Source organism: Leiobunum rupestre, chromosome 6 (assembly GCF_980474605.1).
Source record: "Leiobunum rupestre chromosome 6, qqLeiRupe1.1.hap1, whole genome shotgun sequence".
NCBI lineage: Eukaryota > Metazoa > Arthropoda > Arachnida > Opiliones > Sclerosomatidae > Leiobunum > Leiobunum rupestre.
Genome location: NC_143389.1, coordinates 21,172,257 through 21,187,825, shown reverse-complemented (window position 1 = coordinate 21,187,825; position 15,569 = coordinate 21,172,257). Strand labels below are relative to the sequence as shown.

General features: G+C 38.2%; 2 protein-coding genes across 2 annotated transcripts; both read left to right on the top strand.

Moving 5' to 3' along the window:
- The first annotated feature begins 6,763 nt into the window (after nt 1-6,763).
- Nucleotides 6,764-8,648, top strand: LOC149940289 (E3 SUMO-protein ligase ZBED1-like). Its single transcript, XM_090179205.1, has 3 exons — nt 6,764-7,847; nt 7,916-8,461; nt 8,506-8,648. The coding sequence occupies exons 1-3, from the start codon at nt 6,764-6,766 to the stop codon at nt 8,646-8,648; spliced, it is 1,773 nt and encodes a 590-aa protein (XP_090035331.1).
- A 3,300-nt stretch (nt 8,649-11,948) lies between these two features.
- Nucleotides 11,949-14,523, top strand: LOC149940288 (uncharacterized). The gene is made up of 2 exons (XM_090176925.1): nt 11,949-12,395; nt 13,506-14,523. The coding sequence occupies exons 1-2, from the start codon at nt 12,206-12,208 to the stop codon at nt 14,123-14,125; spliced, it is 810 nt and encodes a 269-aa protein (XP_090033051.1). The 5' UTR covers nt 11,949-12,205; the 3' UTR covers nt 14,126-14,523.
- The last annotated feature ends 1,046 nt before the right edge of the window (nt 14,524-15,569 follow it).

Genomic DNA, 15,569 nt, shown 5'->3' with positions numbered 1-15,569 from the left:
TTTACAAATTTATCAAAAAATTAATCGGATAATACCGAAATATAAATTACTTGATCAAAACGTTTTACGAATAATTTTGAGATCTTTATCTATTGAATAAAAGTTAACCATCCTCGACCTCTACTAACAAGGTTCTTGAAATGTTTTACGAGCTTTTTTTTGAGCGCGCTAACCCTGTTTTTAAATTTTTCGGCGCTCGCTGTCTTGCGCGGCGTATTAAAAAAAAGGCTGTTAAGTCCCCTAGTGTTATGCACCCCATTTTATCTAAACACCTTAAACAAACCTACTACCAATGGCGTAGCCAGAAATTCGTCGAGGGGGGCGGGGGCGGGGCCGGGCGAAGTATGTGAATGTTAAGAAACGGTGGAGACGGTGGTAAAAGTACAGGCAATGGTAGGCCCAATTGAACACGGCACTGCCTCTTATATCGTTTTATTCAGTCGGCGAAGTAAAAATTACTCCCCCAGAGAACCAGCAAACCCAAATAGAAAATCATCAAACCCAAATCCCGACTTCTCATGGGCATTGTAGTTGCTGGAAATATTCACAATAGTTACAATGCGGGATCTATACCAAAAATATAATTACATATTAGGAATACGAAGAACTATCACCTGTAAGCCTACAATTAATATTATGTTTAAAGGAGTATGAGTTGAGTTTATATATACATTTGATACAATTTTTGATACCCAATAAAAACAAAGCTACAGCGGAAGTGTATAATATACGTATACCTGAGAAGTGTGCGTATCCCGATAATCCTTTATTTAATAATTAGCTTTATAGGCAGACTCCCTCTAGGTTCATTCCCCGATAATTAAAGAAAATTATGATTTACGGTGTCACACTTATATTTTACTTCTGGATATATGTTGAGCGTAAAATGGGCATAAAAATCCACGTAGGATTATGCGACTACAACGTAATATCGCCTTCAACTATCTTGATTTCCGGATTATATCCTTTTGCACCAACATTCCATCCCGTACCTACCATTCCCGTAACTCCTATGGTGTTACCTGCCATCGCGGATACCATCCCTACTGCTCTTACGTTTTTATCCACCAACGCTGAATCGATTCTAAGCAAGTTAACCGAACTGCGACCTGTAGTATTTCGTGACAGCACCGATATGAGTCTTGGCTTTAAGAGGGAATTACTGACACCGCCTATGCTCTTCAAGGATACTACCCTTTTCGTTGTGATTCTTCATCTCGTAAAGGCGGCTGTCTAATGTATGTGAGAGCATCCTTGGGAGGAAGTTTCAACGCAACTTTATCGTCTAGAAACATCTTAGTCTGCTGATTCCGACCTGTACGCTCGTTCCTGTTTTTTGTGGTTTGTTGCTATCGTTCGCCGTCTGCTACCGCTGACTTTGATAAACTGTTATTGAACACCATCCGCCGAGTTTGTCGATTTGGTGATCGTGTGGTTATCCTTGGGGACTTCAACGCTCCCTCTATCGACGGGATGAACTCTGTAACTTCGCGAGGCATGCGGTCGTTTGATTACAAATTTATTCAGACCTGTCTGGAAGCCCTCTTGCAACAACACGTCGATGGCCTAACTCGGTATCGCGGAACTGATCAGGCTAATATATTGGATTTTGTCCTTACCTTTGACTTTGATCATGTTTCGTCTTTGAAAATTAATGCCCCACTTGGGAAAAGTGATCACGCCACTCTGCTATTTCAAATCGCATACAATTTGTCTGACGGATCAGACGTTGCCTTGCCTTCGGAGCCTAAATACATTTACGGCCGTGGGGACTACGTACTTTATAGAGCCGCATTGCGCCTCCAAGACTGGTCTCTTATCTCTCCTAGGAATAGCATTGATCGCAACTACAACTGTTTCACAAACATTATCTTCTCAGCACGAGCTGAAGCGGTGCCAGTCTCTACTCCTACGCCATGCAACACCAATAAACTTCGTCGTGAACCCCGGTGGACCAAAGATACTCAGCCCCAATCCTGGCCAAGCGTCGGCCATTTCATCGTTACCGTAAACATCGAACTTCCGATATTGGTCATCAGTATTCGGTTCACCGCAATGCTCTCGTCTCCCATATTTGAAAAGCCAAATATAGTTATGAATCCCACCTCGTCGAACAGGTAGGTTCGAACTCCAAGGCGTTCTTCGACTACGATGGACGAACTACAAAGCACAGGGCTCCTCCTGTGGTCCTTGAACTTCCTGATGGCCAGGTGCCTGGTAATCCTACTACCAACACTTGAGTGACTTCTTCCTATCGGTCTTTCATCCGGAGCCTCACCCTGAAGCAGCCTTTCTCGGCGATTTCGCTCCGCTTTCTGAGCCCAAAGTCTCCACCAAACCCCATCCGGTTGGGTCGCACATTAAAATCGATAAATCTCCCGGTCCACCCTCGTCTCCTAAAAGAAGGTGTATCAATTCTGGCTGGCCCTCTGCTCGTTATCTACGAGCAATCGTTGTCTACGGGTATTCTACCGTCTAATTGGGAAAAGGCTGGCGTCATTCCTCTGAAAACGTAGCCTAACAGTCACAAAGTGGAAGTCGTCCGCCCAATCAATCTCACGTGCATTCCTTGCAAGAATCTGGAAACCTCTGTGATAGACTCGGTTGTCGCTCAGCTGGATAGCCGCGGTTTCTTCTCTGCCGCACAACATGATTTTCTTCTCCGGCGGTCGTGTTTCACAAATCTCTTGGCAACCTTCGACGAGGTCTATGACGCGTTGGATGACGGCCACGACTACGATTTGATTTACTTAGTTCTTCCCGCACTCATTGTTGCTGTCCAAGATGCGCAATCGGGAAGTTCCGCCGACACTTATCAACTGGATAGGCTCTTTCTTGGTTGACCGTAGCCAGCGCGTTTACCACCGGGGTTCAACGTCTGCTTGGCAACCGGTCACCAGCGGGGTCCGCCAGGGCTCAGTCTTGGGCCCTGTGCTATATGTTATTTTCATCAACGATCTACCCATGGCTGTGAAACAATCGTCTGTTTGCAGACGACAACAAAGTAGGAAGCCGCATTCGTACTCAAGTGGATTGCCGCACACTTCAGGAGGATCTCACTGCCGTGGAGGCCTGGGCCAGCACCAATTCCTTGAGCTTCAACGCTACTACGTCTACGGTCTTGCATTTCGATAAAACTAATCCTCGCTTTACCTACCACTCGTCCGGCCGGCCTTTCGTTCCCACTGACCAGGTCCGTGGTTTGGGTATTCAAGTCTCGAGTCTTATAGGCCCCACCGTCCACTTTCGTGCGGCAGTGGCAAGGGCGTCCCGTGTTATCTACCTACTAAGGCGCTCTTTTTCTCGTCTCGATGAGAAATCGGTCAAGATTCTATATACAACACGTATGTGCGCCCGCACCTAGAATACTGTTCCAGTAAATGGAGTCCGCATTTGATTAAGGACATAGAGCGTGTGCAACGTAAAGCTACCATGATCATGGTTCCTCGCCTTCGCCAGTGCTCGTACGAAGAACGCTTGAAGAGGCTCGGAATGTAATCTCTAGCAACCAGACGTTAGCGGATTGATTTAGTTGAGACTTTTAAACTCTTGCATGGGCTATATGATCTGCCCCCAGATAAATTCTTTCAAATGGTTTGGAGCGGTTTTAAAAATATTTAAAACCAGATGTGTTACGTCATCCAAACGAACTTTCTTCACTCATCGTGTGGTAAATTCTTGGAAATATCTCCCGTCTGCTGTAAAATCGCGTTCTTCAGTTGGTGCTTTTAAAACTAGATTGGACAAATTTATGGGATGGACCTAATCCGTTCCTTATTTTCGTCTTTTGGTTTTTTTTGTCTTTCTTTTGATTTGTTTTTGTAAACGATGCGGAGCCAATAAGCGCTGGCGCTTTTTATGTAATTCAGTTCAATAAATTATATTATATCCAAAGTCTAACCCGGTCCGAGGAGCGAGAGAATACCCGCGTCTCTTGACAGCGCAATATCAAGGTGCTTCGGTCTTGCGGTCACGGATTATTGGGCCCGCGGGCAAATACTACGAAGGTTAGCAAACTCAAGACACCTTTAAAACCTGACGGCAGGCGCCACAACGCCGCAGACCAAATTTCGTTGGAATCGGACAATTATCTTGGGCGTGCATAAAGATTAACAAACCAATATACAAACATACAATCAAACATACAAACCAACAAACAAACATTAGATTGTATATATATAGATTTTTGCTCATACACAGTACTTTACCTTAAATTTTGATTGTTGCGAGGTCAGATTAAAGTTTCGAAGAGTGAAAGGTATTGATAAGGGTTGAGGAAAATCATACCCGATGAGCGAATTCCAGATTTTAGGGAAAACCATTGGAAAAATGAAATTTCCTATACGAAAAACCTAGCGATACGTCTTCGCTTAAAAATCCTTTCGCCTTATCAATTTTTATAAACTGTCAATAAAATTATTATGACAAGATTCCTTTACTAAACTCAATTGGTGAAACTTGCCACAAATGAAGCTTTTTCCCAAATTCGGATAACATTCATTTATTTATCTAACTTCTCGGAGAGCGAGCGAAAATAAAACGTTCCCCCAATTGTCGCTCTATTTTAAAATTCACAGCAGTTACGTTCATTTGTCGAACTTCTCGGAGAGCGAGCGAAAATAACACGTTCCCCCAATCGTCACTCTCTTTCAAAATTCACGAAAGATTCGTTCATTAATCAAACTTTTCGCAAAGCAACCGCAAATAAAACGTTCCCCCAATTGTCCCTCTATGTTAAAAATCACAGAAGTTTCGTTCATTTATCGAACTTCTCGGAGAGCAAGCGAAAATAACACGTTCCCCCAATGGTCGCTCTATTTCAAAATTCACGAAAGATTCGTTCAATAATCGAACTTTTCGCAGAGCAACCGCAAATAAAACGTTCACCCAGTTTTCCCTTTCTCCTAAGAACCTTTGTACCAAGACTCGATTGAAAAAAAATTCTTTGCGGGAAATTTTTTTTCAAACTTTAGTGTTGCCGAATTCATGCTGAGAGAGATAAGTAGTACGTTTGGGTCCGAATTATTCGTTCAGTGAACTTTGGGCGAACGAACTACAAAAAGTTCGAAAGAGGTGAACTAAATGTCAGTTTTGCCCAGCTCTGTTATGGGTGCGTATTCTCCAACCCCTCCTTATTGACTTTTGGGACGGACCGAGTGCTGAGTGTTATGGCAACCTCTCAACTTCCAATGGCAGGGTTTCCACCAATTGCTCACGGTATTTGTCTTAGTATAAATTGCGATCGCATCGGGCGGGATTTGAACCCGAGACCTCCTGTTTGACAGGCGGACGTTCTACCACAGAACCACCGACACTTGTTACGCTTTATTGAAAATTAGACGTTCAGCTTTATCGGAAGCGTATTTAATAGAGTACGAAATTTTGGTTTAATTGAAATAGAATTTAAATTTAAATTATTGCATCGAAGAAATTCTAATTTAGCGTTTTCTCTATTGATTAAAAACAAATGCGCCACCCAGGTTTCGAACCCAGGCCATTCGGCTTGGCAGTCGGGTGCTCTATCAAAGAACCACCGATAGCTGCTTAGCTTCACGGAAAATAAGACTCTCATCGTAAGCATAATAGGTAATAAAGTCTTGAATTTTTTTATGAATGAATTTATGAAGGTCTTATCTGGTTTTTTTACGAATGAAATTATGTTGATTTCATCTTGTTTAAAATAATAAGTTGTTGAATTTCAAGGAAAGGAAGGATCTTATGGTACTTTTGTTGGGTATTTTTTAATGAATAAGGATAAAGATTTTTTTTAATATAAAAATTATCTGGGTTTCAGGCAAAGTATAAGGGTTTTATGTTATTTTTACTGATCGAGATAACGTTGTTTTTTGTCTATTCTTGGGTATTGTTGGTTTTTTAAGCTTATTTTTCGAAATAGTTCAGTTTTAGTGGAACCTTTAAAGTGGTTACATCGTGGCTTAAAGCTTATCCGGTTTCATTATAATAACGTCGAAAATTCGTATTTGCGAATGGTAAGGTGTTGCGCTTCTTGATTTTCTATTTTCTATTGCTTGGTTTTGAATTAATTTATTACTCGACTGCGTAATAATATTTTTCTATGAGCTATTTTGATCCTGAAGTCTGATTGATTGGGATATTATTATAAATTGTTTCTATTCGTTATTTTTGCTCTGAAGCCTGATAATTTGGGAAATTATTATATATTTTTCTATTCGTTATTTTTGCTCTGAGCCTGATTGATTGGGTTGTTATATTATATTTTTCTATTGGTCGTTTTGGCTCCAAAGTTTGGTCGATTGGGTTTTTGTATTTTAATTTTTTGATCGTGTTGAGCTTTTGGGCGTTATTGTTGGCTTTTAATTATCATTTTTTCGTGTGAAGTGGTTTAAAGAAGGTTTTTTGTGTTGTTATTTCGTAAGCGAGAAAAATACAATATCGGGTCGGGTATCCGACCCGATACCCGAAATTTAAATTTTTAAATACCCGAAAGTGATCGGGTATTAAATTTTTTACCGCCAAATATTCGGGTATTCAAATTTTCCCGCCAAATATTCGGGTATTCAAATTTCCCGCCAAATATTCGGGTATTCAAATTTTCCCGCCAAATATTCTGGTATTCAAATTTTTGCGCCAATTACTGTGAGGTATAAGCAAACTGAAACTGAAACTGAAACCAAAAGTATGCGCATAACGCGAATCCCGCACCTTTCTGGAATATTCCTTACATAATGGAGCTGGCATAACAAAGAAGCGCTGCACATTATGTTTCTGGTAAAAGGGAGAAATGGATGTGATATATTTAGTAGACGATGAAGAATCAGAAGATAATTCTGAAGTATCTGAAACAGCTAACGACTTTGAGAACTCACAAGTAGAAGATTGCCCAGCTAAAAGACCCAAGAGGAGTAAAATTTGGAAACTTTTTGAAGAAGATGGAGTGTTTAGTGTTTGCAAAAGTTGTGATGTCAAACTTAAATACAAGAGTGGAAACACTACAAGTATGAGGAACCACTTGAAAGGTAAACATAAAGACCTTTTTAAAGAGTTAATTACTGAAGAACAGAAACTGAAGCCTAAAGACTACCAACCTACTATAAACGAGCTTTATGAAAAGGTCAAGCCTTACCCAAAGCTTCATCCAAAATACATAGAGATAAAAAAATCAATTGGCAACATGATAGCAGTAGATTTTCAACCATACAATATCGTCGAAGATGTTGGCTTTCGCAACGTTGTTCGTACTTTAGACCCAAAATACAGTATTCCATCACGCACAACATTTTCACGGACAGTCATTCCGCAGCTCTATGAAATTATGCAGACTGAAATGAAAGAACAAGTTTCTAAAGATTTTAATTGTGACGCACCAGTTGAAAGCATTTCCTTCACTACAGACTTTTGGAAATCTAGATCTAATGATAGCTTTTTGAGCCTGACAGCACATTTCCTCAACAAGTACTTCAATTCAACCATCCACACTTTCTCCTGTGCCCCATTTTATGAAGAGCACACTTCATTGAAAATAAGACTTGCTTTGGCAGAAATGATGCAAAACTATATTCCTTACGACAAGCTTTCCGGATCAATTCCCATCTACGTTGTAACGGATAATGCTTCAAATATGGTCAAAGCCATAAAAGATGAACCAAAATGGAAACATATTTCCTGTTTCTGTCATACGCTGCAACTTTGCGTTGAAGATGGAATTAAATATATTAAAATTAATGGACAACAATTGAGTGAAATTTTAGAAAAATTTAGAGGTATCGTAGGCCATTTCAAAAAAAGTGGGAAGTCAGCCCTAATGCTTAAAAAGGCTCAAGAAGAGAAAGGACTGAAAGCGAAACTTATTATATGCTCCGAAGAATGTGAGACTTAAGAAATTATGTTACTCAAGTGGCGTTGGAAAGTGAGAATATAGATATTATTTCTTCAGCAGAATGGAGAGTACTCAGAGGTCTTTTAGACATTTTAGAGCCATTCGAAAATGCTACGACAGATCTCTCTGGTGATCACTACCCTACGATGTCAATGGTCTTCCCGGCTATTCACAGTATAACAAAAGATTTAAAGAATCTTACAGCTGTTCCTGATCACAGCTGCAGAGAAATGGCCAATGACTTCTTAAAGTATTTAAAAACAAGATTCCGAGACTACAGAAATAATCATTTATACTTACTGGCCATGGCTTTGGATCCCCGCTTCAAAAGTGTTCCACTTAACACAGAAGAGAAAAGAAGACTCGCAGGTTTAATTAAATCTGAAATAGGTCAATTTGAAGTCCAAGCTGGTAATGAAGGAGAATCGAATGAAGAAGCGGAGTCATTGCCAGAACCGAAAGGGCTTTGGAAGCATGTGGCAATGGAAAGCACCAAATCTAAGAAAAGCCACGGCAAACAATGCATTGAAGACGAAGTGGCTGTGTACTTGAAGGAGCTATTTCCAATGATGGTGATGTCTATGAATACTGGAGAGTTCACCAGTCTAATTTTCCACGACTGGCCAAATTAGCTCGTCATTATATAGGTATTCCAGCATCTTCAGCATCTAGTGAGCGAGAGTTTTCAACCTCTGGAAACATCATGACAGAACGCCGAGAGAGCCTATTACCAGAACATTTGCAACAGCTAACCCTTCTTCATGAGAATTTAAAGAGGAAGATGAAATGAAACCCGTGAGAAAGTAAACTAAACCGTAAACTGTCCAGGACTATGATTAGGTTAGTTAACCTTGACCAAACCATCCAGGACTATTTTAGTATTATCATATTTTACTCTAGTCTTCCTTAGCTATCTAAATGATCTCAAGTTGAAGTTCATGTATTTTATCATATTTTACAGCTAAAATGTGATATTTCAACATATGTCTCTAATGAAACTGTACTAAAATACTAAAATAAAAGGATTGTTTTTGAATTTTGGATAAATAAAAGTTTAATTATTTAATTCCCTTAAATAATATAACTACCCGATAATTACCCGTTATTTTTAGTATCCGAATAGTTATTTTGCTTAGGCTTAAATACCCGAATACCCGATAAAAATTGGCTACCCGACCCGATACCCTAAAGAAATATTTCTGATTTACCCGTACCCGACCCGAACCCGAAAAAGCACTACCCGCACAGCCCTCCGTTTTCACGAATAAAAGCGCTTCAGACTTACTATCGAATGTTACGGTAACTACCCAATCTAAATCTGGACCTCTCCTTCTTTTTGGAGGTGGTTGGTCGCTAATAACGCAATCACTATCGCTAGATGAGTCAGAAAAATAGCGAACAGTTTGAGACATCTTTACACGTACACTGCGACTTTCTAAATGAAATTTGACTTTTATATTTTTGGTAGGTTTCATTTATTTTTTATGGTCATCGTAAATATTTGTTTGGCTACTTTCATTGTTTTTTAATGTAACTGCTTTTTTTGGGCAATCTAATTTGTTTTTTGGGCGACTTAAATGTAAGCCGTTTTTTTTGCAAAGCATGGATAGTGAGATTAGGAAACCAGATTTTCCAACAGGAAACTGGATCAAACAACTAACAAGATTCCCAAAGACGTTTAATGAACAGAAAATTATAGACCATAAAATTATAGACCATAAAAATAAACATAAAGCCGGGAAAGATTATACAAAAGGGTACAGAATGGTCAAATCTAAAAAGGTTCGGAACATTGTAGTTCATTATGGTCAGAGTCTAATTCGGGCCAAGACTTCGTACTCATTACCAAAAATGTACAACCCTGTAGTGTGGATTGAGTACTCCGGAAATATATCTGGTGGATATTGCACTTGCAAGTCTGGTGTAGGTGGGACGTGTTTCAAAATAGGCACCTGGCTCAGCGTGTTCTCTAGGAAATCAAAACAAAATGTAAACATTCTACTTATAGTTGAGCAGCTGACTCCATAACGGTAAGCAAGATCGGTCTCGAGTAAGCCAACACGCAGTCTACATAGTACTAGAAAGAGTTGGTCGATTTCCGAAATAGAAAATTGTTTGCCACTTCTTGAATTTTTTATGTCAATTAGTACCTCCTTGTTACCTCTTTTTAATTTCCCACGAGCTTCAGTGTAGCCCACCATCAAAAAATTATAAAACCCCATAAAGCGTTCTTTACTTTCAAAACCCGTATAAAACTCGTCTTCCAAAACATGCTGTACACTGAAAGATTTGTTCTTTGCTTTATACACTTCATACTGCATTTCGAGAATAATGTATTGTTTAGATGTGTTTGTTAATTCGTAGGTTAACGGGAAAAGTCGCTCGATGACTTAGGCCTAAGGGTGTGCCTTGGGTATTAGCCTAGCCTAGCTGATGTTTTCCAAGGGAAAAAGCGAGGTAAAACATCATCATAGTGTTTAAATCCAGAAGAATTAAAATGGTACCCGCGTATTTTGCTTGTTGGCAAATTCAACCAGTTACAAAACTTTCCTTTATATTTAATCAAAGTTTGGAAATCCTTAGGAACAGACTGCACCCTATTAATCCATTCTTGTTTTAATGTTTTATCTCTTGGAAATAAATGAAAGCTTGTTTTGCTGTTATAGCTAGTTTTTCCACAGCCAACAACACAGCATCTTGTTCCTCCTTTTTTTGGAGTTTCTAAAAATCTTGATACATATATATTTTTATTAATAACTACATATTCTATAACATTATTTATAATATTTGTAATTAATTACCTATTATTTTTGTCCATTATTTATCGAAATTTTAAAATTGAAGGTGCTACAACTGTTAAGCCTTTACCAATGTGCTACGGTGCAGAAGACAAGACTAGCGAAACTAAAGCAGACGATTTTTTTTTAATGTTGATACCCATAATAACTAGCGAATCCCCAGTAGATGGCGTATCTCAAACGAAAAAGATCCGTTCTTACGCAGAAGGGGAAAAGCACTATGTTACCTTAGACAGGGTTGCCACACGTCAGGGAAAACAGGGAAATCAGGGAAAAGTCAGGGAATTTAAAAATTTGACTAAAAAGTCAGGGAAATGTCAGGGAATTTTAAGAATTGGTAAAAATTCAGGGAAAAGTCAGGGAATTCAATTTTATCTTGGCACTTTTGGAAGGTAATTTAACTCTAGATCTATGACAAATTCCACGATAATCATTTATTTCCATGAATGTTTGGCAATTTTTTTCAACATTGCAATAACCTTTATACTGAAATATAAGTTAGTCTAAATTTATTAACTTCTGATAAAAGTAAAATATATATAAATAATAAATAGATCCAAAATCAGGTATCTCAAAAACAAAAATTTCTATGAAATACTATTTAAGTTTAATAGTATTATAAATCCATAATCTTGAAAAACACTTTTTTTTAAATATTGTTACTATAAATGAAAGCTGAAATCCTTTTTCAAGAAAATCCCAGAAATTTAAATTCACTTAAGTAAAGTTACCTGGATTTGGAACTTAGGTAGCGACTAGCCAAGTAATTTTTAGGAAAGTCTATGGTAAATATGTGGGTGGGGCATCACTAGTTGAATTGACCCTCTTACATAATCTATCGCTATAGCGTAAGAGTGAGATTACGAACCGTGCAAAAAAGACGAGTAAGCAAAACGCGAAGATGTAGACAATATTGTACATAATCCAGACGTAGAACACGCTTTCCTTGACGTATTTTGGGCCCGAGCTTAATTTCTCATTAAAATGAATGGATTCTTAAGTGGTTATTATTTATGTCTATTGAGGCGTGCGTTATAATTATTGTCAGCCATGAAACCTCTGTACTTTTGGCACGATATCTAAGTTTGAAATGAGCCACGCCAAGGTTTTTTATATAGGAAATTAATTCTTTAAAAAACAAAGCTACGAATATAATATTCACAGTTGCCATTTCGTTGAGTGAAATGCGGCTCTTGGCATAATTAATTCCATACATTGACGAGAGTATCTGCTTATCTATAAAACAAACATTCGCATACATGTAGAAAAATATATTACGCAACGTTGTTCAATTCTGATAAAATAAAAGTTTTGTACTAATAACGTTGCTTTCTATTCATAGAGAATTTTCACGTCTCGCTCGCTCTCGTCCGGCGTCGAAGGAAGAGAGGACGGAGGAGAACCGTATTTACGACATCGACTGGGTGAGGTTGGCCGACCGTTTCAACCTCTGAAGCAATATCCAGGATCATGTACGTACGGTGTTGTTTTCGATTTACTAGCGATGGAGTAGGGCGAGTGAATAGCCAGTTTTAACGCCGCAAGAACAATGATTATATGCGGAAGAAGGACGCCCGCCACCGTCGACGCCAATGTCGTCTCGAAAATTATCGCTTTCTCGGCGCCCGCTTTCATTCCGCCTTTGCATATCGCCGTTTTATATTATTTCTGGAGTAGCTACGTACACCCCGTTGATAGACGACGTTGTGAGAATTCATGTTGGGATACGGTATTCAAAGGTAAGGCTTGTTGTTCTGTACATATTTAAAAGGCTTTTATTTTAACCGCAGCCTGTTTGCTAACCGCTGCCATTAGATGACACTAACGACGACGACGACTAGGATTCAAGATCGATATAAACGTCTTTAGTGGCCTTGAAAAAATTTTCATCGTAAATACGTTACCGTGAAGTCCGAACGAGTACTTTGACACTGGCCGTGTTGAGTATGATAAATACCGAAATACAATAAAAAATCCTAAAGAGATTAATTTTTTATGTGGTTTTGCCCGAAGCCATAATCTTTATTAATCAGAATAGGAATTAACAGGCCCAAAATACAGATACCTATGCCGTCTTACCTCTCCATCTATCCGTTGGAAATGGAACTGCAATTGTTTTAATTTTACCTTTATTATAATACGTAAAAGAGCTAAGTGGTATTAACTTTAGTTGATCTGGATATTCATTTGAAATTGGTTAATTTATTTATTTCCGGAATAAGACTTTCCTAAAAATATTTGTAGATGGCGCTAGCAGGTGGTACATTTTTCCATTTCGCGGGGTTTTTGAAATTTAAACTCGCGATCTAAGGTAAATACAAGGAAAGCATTTTTCTTAGTAATTTAATTTAATATTTGGATTTAAATGGAAATTATAACTGAAAACATTTTTTAAAAATTGCAAATACTTTAATGCAAATAATATTTTAATAAACTGAAATCTATTCGCGAGCGAAACGAGTCTAGGTCCAATGAGCGCCGTTGAACGTACCCCTGGTTTTTCAAAACATGTTTTTATGTCTTATCTTCAAAATTCGTTTATGTGTCCCTTTAAATGATGCCAATGAACGAGTCGACTCGTTAGAGATACAAAAGATTATCTGGGACGGCTATCCACTCCGAAACGCGTCCTCTCAACGTTGACCCTCGACTACTTGCCCCACCTTTGGAAAAAAATTAGCAAACGCGGAATAACGTCACTTATGGTACAACTTACGTCACAGACACAGGTACTGGATAGCTGTTCTGGTGAATCTTTTAAAAGCCTTTATGCTACAAATTTTTTAATATTATTATACACTAATTTAATTTGAATATCTGTGTAAAAGCAAAGCCATCTGTCTTCGCAGGTCCGTACGAAAATGGCATCGCATCTTACAAACACATGTACTTCAACGCGACCGACAACTTCCTGAAGATATGGATCATAACCGTCGTTGGTATTATCTCTCTGTATGAAAGCGCGCGCTACTTGACGTCACTAGCCTTCCACCGACGACTGAGGTTGTCCATGTTCGTCCTGTACGCTTCGTCCGTATTTTCCAATTACTATTCATGGTGGATGTACGTTAACTACTGGAACGACGAGTTCTACAGTCAGTGGAACCATCAGATGTTCTTCACCATTACCGAAGTTCTGTCGACTCTAGTCATTCTCAATTTGTCGGACAAAGACCGGGACATCAGCACGCGTAAAACCTACGCTATCGTCGGGATCGCGCTGCTCCACATCATGACGGGCAGCTACGACCAGTTTGTCCGCAACGTCATCTTCAGAGAGGGACGAAGACACCAAGTAGTTCGTGATTTCGGGTTCATGACTACGGACGTCTTGAATTTGGTGGTGCCTTTGTACGAGCTTGTTGTTCACGGGAAGAAACTTCGATTGACCGATCCAGAAACCAAAACCGAACTATTGTGTTCGACTTTGTTCATTATTTTCTTATTCGTTATTTATTCTTTATTGTAGTTTAAACATATTTTCTTCTGACGTGTCAACTCGTTTGAGAATGTCTTCTGTTCTACAGAAAATAAAAATAATGTTTCCTAAACATTTTTAGAGTACATAATGAAAAATTAAAGAAAATTGTAATTAGCATGTTCTAAAATTGTGAAATGTATTTATTTTTATTAAATGAAAGAAGGAATTTCAAATGTCAATAATGTACTTTAGTTTGTTGAAATTTGGGTATAAAGGTTTGGTCGACCAGTCTTGGATATCGTGGGTATCTGTGAACATGAGTTCCTTAAACCCTGCGTCTTAAGTTTTATTTCGCTATGTGCTCAGATTTGTTCGAATTTCAACTTTCCGAATGGCATTCCAAGTGTTCAAAATTCATTAACAAAGGAAATGAATCTAGTATTTTTTAATTTATTGACCGATTAGTTTCATGTGTCTGAATTTGGAACTCGTGGTTTTGTCAATTAAATGTGAAGTGGTAATTTTTTCCTAAAATTTGAGTTTCGGATCTATAACGGAATGCTGTATGTTGAAAAATGACTATTAGTAGTTCTTAAATTCAATATTTATCTCGTGTCTTAGTTAGTTTTACTGGGTACTAATTCCTTAGCAGTTGCTTGTGTTTCGCAAATTACCTTTACATTAGAGACAAATCTAAGAATTAATCATGTTGTCTTATGTTAGGTTTCAACATACCGGTGAAATTCTAATAGAATTTGTGTTAATATTTCTCTTGATCATTTGTGAAGAAATAAAAGCCCTACGAGGAAATTATTTTTCGAACATTGAAAACCACATTTGGAAAATTTGTTCGACATTTTTTGGGTTTGAAGATTTGAAATTCGAAAGAAAAACGGGACCAAATTTATCATACATTTTGGTAATGTAATCGTGGTATCTGCTACAAGTTTTTTACATAACTATTTATCAATAGCTTTATTAGAACGATTTAAATGCAAAATACTGGGAAAACATTTTACTGCAATATTAATGCATATTTACGGTAAGTGTTAATAAAGCTAATATGGTATGCGATCAAAGTTGGCCGTATATAACGTCTTCCAAAGAATGGACATTTTTTCGACATTTCATTTTGAATTTCGCGCCTCAAACCATATTTATATTTGGAGTTACAGCTCCTACACCCAGATGGCGCCAGGGATTAGGAGTGAAATATTTTGCATCTTTTAATACCGCGCAATGGTTATTTTCCAGCGCCGCAGCAGCTGCTGTTTTCTGCCTATATTTCTTGGTGAATTTCAAGTTGGAAACGTGTTCTTGCAACTACCAGGTTTACGCGAAGGATAATTATGGTAATCCGAAATCAAAAATTACATACGTGTAATTAATTGAAATAATATAACATCTGGTGTTTTAAAGAAAACCAAGTTAAAAATAGGATTTAATGTTGATATTTAGGTACATTATACCTTGGATTAAAATAGGTTATTTA